Source organism: Schistocerca nitens, chromosome 11 (assembly GCF_023898315.1).
Source record: "Schistocerca nitens isolate TAMUIC-IGC-003100 chromosome 11, iqSchNite1.1, whole genome shotgun sequence".
In the NCBI taxonomy this organism is placed as follows: Eukaryota; Metazoa; Arthropoda; class Insecta; order Orthoptera; family Acrididae; genus Schistocerca; species Schistocerca nitens.
In genome coordinates, this window is record NC_064624.1 from 11,912,425 (window position 1) to 11,924,703 (window position 12,279).

At 43.9% G+C, this 12,279-nt stretch overlaps 1 protein-coding gene across 5 annotated transcripts in view; it reads right to left on the reverse strand.

Annotated features, from left to right (window-relative positions):
- Positions 1-2,426: 2,426 nt before the first annotated feature.
- LOC126213085 (SAP domain-containing ribonucleoprotein) overlaps positions 2,427-12,279 on the reverse strand; it is a 107,431-nt gene continuing 97,578 nt past the window's right edge. For all 5 annotated transcript variants that reach the window (XM_049940679.1, XM_049940677.1, XM_049940676.1 and 2 more), the window contains 2 exons: positions 9,040-9,111; positions 2,427-2,758 (listed from right to left, as the gene is read on the reverse strand). In XM_049940679.1, coding sequence (XP_049796636.1) covers positions 2,597-2,758; positions 9,040-9,111 — 234 coding nt within the window. In that variant the 3' untranslated portion in view covers positions 2,427-2,596. The remainder of the gene's footprint in view (positions 2,759-9,039; positions 9,112-12,279) is intronic.

Here is a 12,279-nt window from a genome sequence, read left to right on the forward strand (position 1 = left end):
GGCAACAGTTTGTTGCGAAAGCTTGAATTTTGTGTGTATATTTGTGTTTGTTTGTGTGTCTATCGACCTGCCAGCGCTTTTGTTTGGTAAGTCTCATCATCTTTCTTTTTTTGAACTTCCACTGCTATGATTGTGAATCCTGAATCCTTCCTGGTCATGCTAACAAAGTTTTATGAATTTATTCGTAAAAGTATAGACAGTGGAAATTAAAATGTCCTGTGGTGTCTCTCCTGCTCCAAGATGGCCCGTTTGATGTCCTACCCCCCTTAACAGAGGAAGTGTAACAGGTCAGGTGTATCGGGACATCATTTTGCACCAGTACGTCTACCTTTTCAGGGGCGCAGTGGGTCCCACTTTCCTCCTGACGGATGATAATGCACGGCCCCACCAAGCTGCCAGCATGGAGGAGTACCTCGAAACACAAGATATCAGGCGAACGGAGTAGCCTGCCCGTTTTCCAAACATAAACCCCATCGAGCACGTCTGGGATACTCTCGGTCGACGTATCGCTGCACGTCTTCAAACCCAAACGACACTTCAGGAACTCCGACAGGCACCGGTGCAAGAATGGGAGACTATATCCCAGCAGCTGCTCGACCACTTGATCCAGAGTATGCCAACCCGTTGGGTTGCCTGTGTACGTGTGCACGGTGATCATATCCCATATTGATGTCGGGGTACATACACAGGAAACAGTGGCATTTTGTAGCACGTGTGTTGTGGGACGGTTTTCTCAACTTATCACCAATACTGTGGACGTACAGATCTGTGCCCGGTGTGTTCCCTACGTGCCTGTGCTATTAGCGCCAGTTTTGTGTAGTGCCACGTTGTGTGGCACCACATTCTGCAATTATCCTTAATTTATGAGCACAAGTTTAGTTTGATGAAGATTCTGGGCAATTTGAGTGAGTGATTTGACCACCCAGATTGCCTGACACGAATCCCATCAAACATTTACGCGACATAACCGAAAGATCAGTTTGCGCACAAGATCCTGCACCAGCAACACTTTCACAATTACAGATGGCTATAGAGGCAGAATGGATCAATACTGCTGCAGGGAACTTCCAATGACTTGTTAAGTCCATGCCACACCGAATTGCTGCACGACGACAGGCTAAAACGGGCCCGACACGATATTAGGAGGTATCCCAAAATTTCTGTCATCTCGGACTATATTTCTATGTATAAATATGTGTATATTTCAATATATCTCATCCAGTTGAGTGAATGAGTGGGCATAGAAAAGTGCAGGTGACAATTTCAGATGCAAATTGAAGGGGGAATTTACAGGATTACAAATCAATATGAGAAAGGTGTGTCCCTGTAATAATTGTTAGTATAATTTACTAAAAGAGGCTACAGTGATTGGGTATACCAATTACTGTATAATTTTACTTACTGTGTGCAATAGAAGGCACGATGTATGAAAGGCGCAGGAATGAATGCAGCCATCACAGTAGCAGCTGTCGTACTGCCATCCCTGGAAGGGATGTAATGCAGCTAACGTAGTCCCACACCAGTAATATTTTTGTGTTCTTTTCGCCATTTAAACTGGTAAGCGTAGCTCTATTGACTTTTATCTGTGTAGTCAACTTCTGTCACTCATAACGAAATATTTTTGATCTACCAACAATCAGAAGAAAAGGAAAAAGATTTTCACCTGTTCTGACTGTGTTATTCCACGGACACAAAATAGATAGGAAATGCATCATTTCTGCACTAGAAAGAATAAAATAATTTTGGTGAGTTAAATAGTTGACACAGTTGTTTTTACTCATTTCAGACAACATTCAATTACTACCTGCACTTGAGACAATTTTCAATGATTGTTGGTTTCAGAAGGACAGTCCACTACTGACCGGAAAAGGTAGATTTCCCGAGTGTCTCGACTGTCCACAAATGTGAGGAGTATCCCCAAGTCATCGTACTGACGAATTACACTCTCGATGGAAGTAATTTACACATTAAGGAATAGTGACGTAAAACAGTAGACGTTTAATGTTGGCCCTGAACGAGCACAGACTTCCAAAGAAACTGCACCATAGTGCATATGTACTGAAACTTAAGCCAGAGGAACATTTCTGCTACAGAATGCTACTGTAATTTGAAGTAACAATATATCAGATTTGTGGAAGCTTTAATGTGGTGGAAGTATGGACAAACATGTCCAATGGTAGATTCATTGTAGAGGAGAATGTTTGTTCTTGAAATGTCATGCGGAAGAAATAATATTTTTTGAGTTTTAAACAATAAATACAGATTCAATGGTGGAGTCCACAAGACTGATGTGGGCACCACAAAGTGAAACTGCTGTTTTTAACCCCCCCCCCCCCTCTCTCTCTCTCACACACACACACACACACACACACACACACACACACATTGCTATTTGGGAGATGTTAAAGACTGAAGAACAGAACATCTTAGGTAAATAATAGAAATGTATTTATTTATACAGTCAATAATAAATTTTTCGTCACACACAGCATTCCTCGCCATCAGGTACTTTTGCGAGTTCGTTGCACAACCCACGGCTGACAGACAATACAAAGTGGAACAGGAAAGTCCTACACTGCTACACTGCACGCCGGCCTCACTCGGACTGGAAGCGAAGGGCGCGCAGCCGCTTCCGCTCCGCCGCCGTCATATCGGCCGCCTTCGCCTTGGCTGTCGTCGCGGCCGCACTGCTCGCGGGCTCCGCCGTCACCGTGCCGAAGCGCTCCTGCCTCTTCCGCATCTTCTCCTCCAGCTCGGCCTGTGGTGAGATGTGTCCACAAAATTACTTCCGACAACGCGGGGACAAATAAGAAATTGATTTGTAAAAAATTTGATCAGGTTAAAAAGTAGCAAGTTGCAGCAAGTCCACTCGCCGCACCCCCACTCCGAACATGAACACTATTTTCCCATACTTTTCTCATTTCTTTCCCAAATTTAATAGATATTGCCTGTTAAAAAAAGTGAAGCACCCAGAGGACTCTGTCAGGTGTAGACATAACTTTGTACACGTACACATTATATGCAGGTATGTAAATAATGAGAATTGCAATTATCTGCGACAAGCAAACCACGTGGCAGATTTTGAACGGGGCTTCAGTGCGCATTTCCTTTCGGCTAGCTGGTCAATCTGTGGAACTGCAACTGTCGGACATTCGGCCAATGTCAGCACGAATGGAACTACACTCGTAGACAAAGTTCCGGCAGCACCAACGACTGGAGACTAGCGGCAGCAGTACTAGGGATCTGCCAACTGACGCGTAGGCTGCCGCTATCGCCACAACCCGAACGGATGCGTTTGGAGTGGTGCCGTGACTGGGAAGCACGGACTGCCGACGGATGGTGTCATGCCGTATTCGGCGACGCACTGCGATTCTGCACAACCCCGAATTACGAATTACTGTCATCACGGCATACAATGGTGACTGGGGAAAGGTCCTATTCATTCAATATTTTGGAGAGACGTGACGGTGTTACTCTCGGTGTGGGGCACCTTCGGGTACTGGTGACCGATGGATCTCCGATCGCAAGCAGTAGGTCACGGACGTCCCGTGACGGCAGGCGTCACCTCTCCTGCGACAGTGTCCCCGAACCACTTTTCACAGAATGACACTCGTTCACACACGGCACGTGTCTCTACGAACTGTCTGTGCAATGTCGACGTACTGCAGAGGCCGGTGAGATCCGGAGATTTGTCCGTGATAGAAAAAGTGTGGAACCGAATAGGACGTCGAATTTGTCCCAGTGAAAGTACTCGGGATACCACTGACCAGTTATGACAGTTGTTGGCCAGCTTTCCTCGGGAGGGGATACAGCAGTTTTATGACGTCATTCCCAAATGAATCAGAAAATGCATCTGGGCCAGAGGGGATGCAAATATTGTGTCGATAAGTAGATTCACTTTATCAAGTTCTTTGTAAATTGGGCTATTTTGCTGTCACTGAAATAACACTCTCGAGCTGTGAAATTTCATTTTGTCCCCATTCCCCCCGCCCCCGCGTGTTTCACTTCTTTCGTCAGACAACGTATACACACACACAAACAAACAATCCGTACATCGAACTGCCGAGTTCTTTTTCGAGCCGTAATTTTTCTCAAGCGTATTATTCAGTGTATAATTTACATACTGGTACTGATGATAACAGATTTGTGTATAAAAATTATCTATAAATAAATATTTGAAATTTACCAGTCACATAATCCTTGTGCAATGAAAAATTCAATCCCACTTATAAGCCTCTGTTTTAGGAATGACATAACTTTGACAGCTATAATTTCCTTCACTTAAAAGAAAACCTAGTCTTTGCTGAAACCCATGTAATTATGACAACACCTTTATTTAAAATAGGATGCTGTGAAGCAGAACTGGTGGTGGTGGGAATTATCCAGACAGTTTGCGTTGTGGAGCAGCCACTGGGACTGATCATGTCATGTTCACCTGCACGTTGTAACACTGGGTGGTCAGCGCCGTCACACCGGGGTAGGATAAGCCTGTGACAGGTAAGGAGTAGGAGGTGCCAGGTCAGGGGACTGAGCAGGTCTCACACCTCGGTCTCTCACAGGATACGACCTGCTGCAAACCCTTTTACGTCGGTGCGGCTACTGACTAGCTATCCACCAGGACGAACGGGCCACTGCCAAACTGTGTCGAGAACAATATTGACGACCCGGTGGCATGACGAGCAGCTGAGCAGAAGACGCCGAATTTCAATGGCCGGTTCGCAACCCGAGACATCTCGATCCTCTCCTCCGTCAGTTTCTCTGGACTACGCAGATGGGAGTTATCCTTACAGTACGTCATCTGTTCCCGTAATCGTCCTGCCCTCAATCTCAGGTAACCCACTGTCCCTGCACCCTCCACCCGACAGTTTCTCCTTCCTCCGACCTGTCACCCCCTCCCAATTCAGGTCCCCAAGTCCTGTTCCGCTTCCCACAGGCCCCTACGACTATACCTGCCACTCCTCCCTCCCGCATTCCTAGCCGGCAAATTGTCCTCCATCCGAGCTGCTAAACCACCCCATCTGACATTACAACAACTACATCCTGCCCACCTGCCGCAAAACTGCACTGCTACTGTCAGTTTAGCTGGCACCACGTAGGGGCAAAGGCACGTGTGTGTGTGGTGTGTGTGTGTACTCGTCAAAGAATAACTGTGAAAGCTGGCAAGTTGTCTTTTTTGTGTGGGCTATCAACAAGTCAATGCATCTGCTTTTCAGTCAGTCGTCTCCTTTAACCTAAAGTATTTACTTTTCACAAGAACTTTCCTACTGCTTTTCATAATATTATCATTATTCCATCCTGGATTTTCCACAGTTCAGGGTGTATACATGGAAAAAAAAAATTCCCAGATTTCCCAGTTGAAAATACACTTTCTCCTGGGTGAAAATACATTTTTTCCACGTTAAGTGACAGTATACTTTTCCTCGGCACTGTAAAACTTATCAATTCTTACCATGTTTCTGGTTTCATACACCGATGTAGAATTTCCTGGCACTTTAGAAAACAAAACTCAGTGAAGAAACAAGTTTTGGAAAGATCTTTGATAGCAGCAACATGTACGCTGCATATTTTCTTGTTTCGAAGGTATAAATTCGAATTCCACCAAACACCGCATGTTATTTTCCGAAGCATTGAAATCGAGATCGGGATGCGCTTTTGTAAGCCACTCGTAGCTCATGCCACGTGATCTCGCATGCTGTTGACAGCACAGGACACGTCACGTAATGTAGTCAGCCAACAGCGAGATCACTCTTAAGCAGCGCAATCACACAATAAGAAAAGTTAATGGTTTAAATTAATATACATAGTGTTGCTATAAGAAAAACAAAACTTTCACATATAATATTGGTCTCGCAGATTAATAAGCTGCAAGAGAAGCTAAGCTTCCACGTATAATGTTGATCTGTTTGCGCGTGTTACACTTTAAGATACATCCCACAAATGTGCCAGTAAAATTTTTAATAACGACGTAATTGTCCGATCTTCTGGGCTCGAAATTCATCTAGATCGTCGTCCTCAAAGAGTTGATTTTTAAATGAGAGTCAAACGCTCTGTGATTTAAGAAATTCATCGTACATTCTCGCACATAGTTCATCTTGCGTAAAAGGAAATTTACTCTGAAAGTAATGCTTTTCAAACCACCATTTGCAATATTTTCCCTTGGCCTGTTAGAAATTGGTTCGTTACGGCAGTTGCCAGAGAGCGCCAGATGAAAGGCGTCACTGAGCTTGCGCTGCTACGATAACGCAGGAAGCCCTTATGTTCGTACATGTATAACATTAAAAGATATTGCATTATGTCATAAAAGAAACAAGACATCAGAGGACACTTCAAGAGCATCGGAATTTCATGGACCATACTAAAATGCATAAATCGGCTTAAAGTTTGTCCAGATTCAGAAGTAAATTTTCTAGAGTACCAGTACAGTATTATCTCATGTTTGGTCCTTTATTACGGTATAACGCCATACGAGCTAGAAGATGGAAAACGTACACTTGAAATGCAGTGAACAGTTGAAACTAGCCAACAGTGTGAAATTAAACACCTAATTTCAAATAAATTGACTGGCTCAGCGCAAAAGATTAACAAAAGCCAAATCTCTTTAGCAAACCGACAAAAATAACTTCATTGTTCTGAAAGACGATTAATGCTTGACTGTCAGAGAGGTAGAAATAAAACCTGAAACTAATAATATATTTTAGCCTTCTGTAACCACGCGAACGTATTTTAATTCACTTGGTAGCTCCCGGCCACAGAAATCTGTTTTGTTTTCATTTAATGTTGAGAGCAATAAATGGAAACAGCAAAATCACTAAACATAAACATAGGTCACGTGGAGACTACCCACCTCCCCACTACAACTCTGATTGCTGTGTATCAGCCCCGGATCTACGAAATTTCCGAACCGGGGCAATACTAGATAGTGGCGCCCAGCCACATATCTGTAGCCAGAAGTGGGAGAAGGTACTACTCATTAAGCATGCGCAAGAGCCCGCCCACAACTGCTCAAACGAATCTAATGTAAACAGCTGTCACGTCACACTCACTGGAGGCGATTTGTTGTTATCGAGCACTGCACAGTCTTCCTGAAGCCTCCGACATACTTTGCTGTTGGCAGACGCTTGTATGAGCACTGTGTTTTGTTGTTGTATGTGGCGCATTTCCTTCGAAACTTAAGTTTTATTTTCATTTCTTTTCTGTCGTTCGTGTTTTGTTGCTGCAGTATTAGTCTGCAGAAGCTGGATAGAGTAATATCCTTTGTTAGAATATTGCTTCTTGCCAGTCAAAATCACAAAAATTTAAATGATAACTAAAACCATGAGAAATTCCCGGAATACTAAAAAATACCTGGGTTTTTCCCAGTTTTCTCCCGGATGAAAAAATTCCCGGGACTTTCCTGGATCTCCCGGTTGTCCCAGGTTGTATACACCCTGTCAGTTACATAGGCTCAGTCTTTTTCCAACTGGAATTTGCTATATTTTATCTTAATGTTATCTTTGACATTTTGAATGGAGATATTTGTGATCCTTTGATTTAAAACACGTGCAGATAAAACTCCTCATGTCAAGATCACAAATTTTCTTTGTCGGTTACCGGTTTTGGCTCACTGAAGAGCCATCTTCCGAGGTAAAATACAGAAAATTGTACATAAAAAGTCAATATTACCGATACACTCAATATTTGAATTTCCTTTATACAATACATTCCAATCTAAAATGTTGTTCGTATTCTTTGAACTAACTTGCCCCAGTTAAATATGAGACTCGTATAGGCATAACGAGAAAAACATATTGAAATGTGATACAATAAAAACGTGCAAAATATGTGACAAGTAATATGAAATACCTTGCCTAAAATGAAAAATTGTAGATCGTTATGTAAACTGACAACCTTAAGCACTAATCAAATAGTTACGGTGCCGGTATTGCCACAAACGTGTACAAATGATCGACAGCAATTATAGCTGCCAATTCGTTGCCCCAAACCACTCATTTCCAGTCACCCACTGTCCGAGGGCGTCGCTCTTTACACCGTCTCGAGTGGCGATCGGCTCTGAGCGGCTCACGCACAGTGCCCCACTCTTTTTGACTCCCTGCACAAAGTCACTGTGCAACTGGTATGCTGGTAGCACTCAGAAACTCACAAGAGATTTGTTCTGCAGGTTTTGTTCGATTTTCTACAACCTTTCTCCACAATGCTCACTGTTCCTTCGTACCTCCACTTCAGAATCACACCACCGAGAGTCTACTCGGGCAGCTATAGCAGTGTTTAAATGCCACTGCCGAATATGTTACTCGGGTAACATCCGGCGACTAGTCCGCGTTCGGAGTCACCGTGCTCCCCCGACTGATTCGTTCTTCTGTTACTGACAATACAACACTCCTTGCCTCCTCCTATACTGAGGGGTCCGTCTCTCGTGACATCTAGTGGTCAATTCCGTATTACACAGGAGTGTCCTTATACTTTTGATAAGGTAGTGTACACGTGTTTTAGTTTTACGGTGTTTCATAATCGTGACAAGCTACCAACTACAACCCTCCTAATACAGACACTGCGGTGACAGACTCGGTAGTGTGTAACTGCAGCTGTCATTTACCTGAAGCCTGATCATAACAGTACACAGACTTATTTACTGGGCACGGTCCTACAAGAGGTGCTCAGCTCTCTGACTAACTTACCCCACCTATTACAGCGAGGGCATCGAAGGGGATACAGAACCGCAGTGCGAGCCGACACTTTCCACATTGGAACATCATTAACAGAAATGAATTAAGAAATAACTGAAATAATTAATTAAACATAGAAAATCCTAGGGGCAACTGGGGACTGAACTTTCTAAATTCTCGATGTTTGATCAGCTACAATATGGCACGAGAAAAGCTGCACACCACAAACACCCAACATTTGTGGCTCCCCTTTGTGGAGCAGGAAGCCACGTGTCAGTGGACTGCAGCCAAAGAAACTAGTAACCGGGAAAACAAAGTGAAGATATTCTTGCTCTAAAAATTATTTTAACCTTTATATGACTGATAACCCCAGTACCTTTGTCAGAGCACTCGAGACTGTAGTTCCGAATCGCTCGGCCCGCTTCTTCAACACGTCAGAACTTGGAGCCTGAAACAAGGGGGGAAGAAATTGATTACTTACATACGTACATGGACGACAAAGATATAAACAGTAAAAGAATGAAACATCAATGAACTATAGCCTGGATACACGAATGATGCATTAACAACAGCTACTGATGGTTCGAAAATGAGAACTGATGAATAGATCTAGGAAAATATACAGAAATATCAAAAATAATGGCAAAGAAAAGGCCAATCTTTGGCGTAGCTTCCTAAACAATGACAGTCTAATGAACAAATACACCTCTGTTTGTGAAAAACTGTGCCAATAATAGAAGAGATTGTAGAAACACGAGAAGAGACAGAAATAATGTGAAATAAACAGGAATAAACAAAAGATTTTTTTAAGATGGTTCATATGGCTCTGAGCACTATGGGACTTAACATCTATGGTCATCAGTCCCCTAGAACTTAGAACTACTTAAACCTAACTAATCTAAGGACATCACACAACACCCAGCCATCACGAGGCAGAGAAAATCCCTGACCCCGCCGGGAATCAAACCCGGTAACCCGGGCGTGGGAAGCGAGAACGCTACCGCACGACCACAAGATGCGGGCAATTTTTTAAGAAAAATGTATTGAGTTTAGAAGGCTTTTGTAGCAGAAACAAATAAGAAATGAAAAACAGCATGGACAGAACAGATATAACAAGGGAGAAGAGGGAATACTGGAAATATAGGAAACAACAAAGAAGAGAGAGGAAATGAAGCTGTTACTTGAAACTAGTTGGTCAAAACAAATAATAAAATAAAAACAAAAGATAAGAAAACTGCAACATAACCGATTGTTGGTGTATCACTTTCAAAGGGGAGAGACAGGAAATTCATTAAAGAAGTTACAGTAACACATGACAAGAATACACAGGAGTTGCAGTGTGTGTGTGTGTGTGTGTGTGTGTGTGTGTGTGTGTCGAGAAGAATGGTCAATATTCAGGGGCAGGAATGGCATCTGAAGCAAAAAAGTCAAAAAAACATGGACTCTAGAATGCATTCCTCCAGAGCTATGAGCATTTCTTCATCTTTGATATTGTGAAACAAATCTCTTCTACACCAGGCTCTTTGCTTTCCATATTTTGGGATGAGATAGTATGGACCAAAACAAGAAGAACTGTCTAGTAAACAAAATACATACCTTACAAACTATGAACACTTGTTCAGTATGTGTTTCACACTTGCAAAGATGGCAAAGTGCTCATCGCTCGTAAGATATTTACAGTCCACGTTTACCAAGACTGCTCTGACGTGAATGATCACTCCTGTCATATCCCTGAACAATGACTATTCCTTCCGGGACACGCAGTATATACAAAATGGTAGTCTTTTCACCGAAAGAAACTGATTGGTTCTTTGCAACATTCTTTAAGAGTGGTACGGAGCTAATGTATGCAGTTTCAGTTTCAGTTGTTTTATTTTAGTGTGCAAAACCAACTAGGGTCACATGTGCCCGTGCCAAACTGTAGAACATGTAGACAAAGAGAGGAGTTAAAAACGACTACATGTCAATCCTAATCAACGGAAGAGAAGACAGCTAGAAACAGGGACCTGGAGAAAGGTCTACAAAATATGTCATAGAACAATGGAGGTCCAGAGCTAAAAATTAAATGGCTTTCACCATATTTCTAAAGCGGATAAAAAGTAAAATGTGATCGATAGCCCACGTGTCGTTCGCTAAAATGACCAATAACTCAGATGGCAAACACAAATGAGAACGCAAGTGGTTGAAAAAGGGCATTCTGTCAGGAACTGGCAGACAGTCAATAGTTGAGTGCAATGTGCACAAAGTGGTGGGGCAGCACCACTTAACAAATGGTGACGGTTAAAAAGACAGTGCCCAATACGTAACCTAGTGAAACAGATCTCCTCGTGGCGAGACGGCCGAGAGGAGGTCGTGCGAGCCGCTGGGAGAGGCTTGATAACCGGAGCTGTTCCCGTGAAGGGAGGACTGGTGGCGATGCCGAAGTGACGACACCTGCTGATGGACGACAAGAAAAAGTGACGAGATGGTCAACTGCAGAACGATGTGCTCAAAATCCACATTGTGCAGTGGTTAATAAATTGCGAGACTCGAGCCACTGTACCAGCTGGGCAGGAAACATGTTCCATCACCTTGCAAACACAGCTGGTGAGAGAAATTGGGGGGGGGGGGGGGGGTTTAGCTACAAGGAGGTGTTTGTCCGTAACGGGCTTAGGTACGGGTATGATCGTGGCTTCACGCCAGTGTCTGGGAAACGTGCCCAGATGTACTTGCCCGCAAGAGACAGGTGCTGCAACATCTGAATTTGAATATCATCTGGCCCTGGGGCAGAAGATGGGGATGAAATGAGAGCACAATCTAGCTCCATCATAGGAAAGGCAGCATTGTAGTACTCACGATTCTGAGAAGAGAAAGGTATCGTGCAAGCCTCCTCTGCTCGTTTCCCAAGGAGGAAGGCAGGGTGATAGTGGGAGGAGCTCGAAATGTCCACAAAATGGCACCCAAGGTGTCGGAGACAGCAACAGGGTCCACGACGACATTGTCTGCTACTGTCAGGCCGGAAATTGGGGAATGGCTCTCGGTCCGAGAGGGTCGTCGGAGGCCGGCCCACACGATGGAAGAGGGAGTGGAACTGTTAACACAACTAGTGAATGACATCTAGCTAGCTTTTCTGCTATCCCAAGGAACACGACTACACTGCACGCAACTGTTTATAACGAATGCAGTCTGCCACCGTAGGATGACGGTTAAAAATGTCGAGAGCACATTGACACGCGCAAATTGCGTCGCATCGCGCCTCAGTTCACCGAGGGACCGGAATACGGGGTGGTAAAGAGGAACTGTGAGTAATGGAACATTCTGCGGTAGTAAGGATAATGTCTGTAAGATGTTCTACCTGATCGTCACGACTGGGAAAATGACGTTCGTCGAAGGTCGCCATGGAAAGTAAAGCCTCCAGTAACCCTTAGTAAGCTTCCATTTGGATGTGCACGTAGGTGGGGTAGGAGTCAGCACACGGGAAATGGTCACTCGAGTACGTGTCGGAGAGAACGGACCACTCGAGGTGATGGGAAAGCTGGGCAGAGCAGAAGGATAGATCTAAATGGGAACAGGTGTGCGTGGAGTCTGAAAGGAATGTGGGTGCTCCCGTGTTAAGGCAGAAGAGGTGAAGCTGATT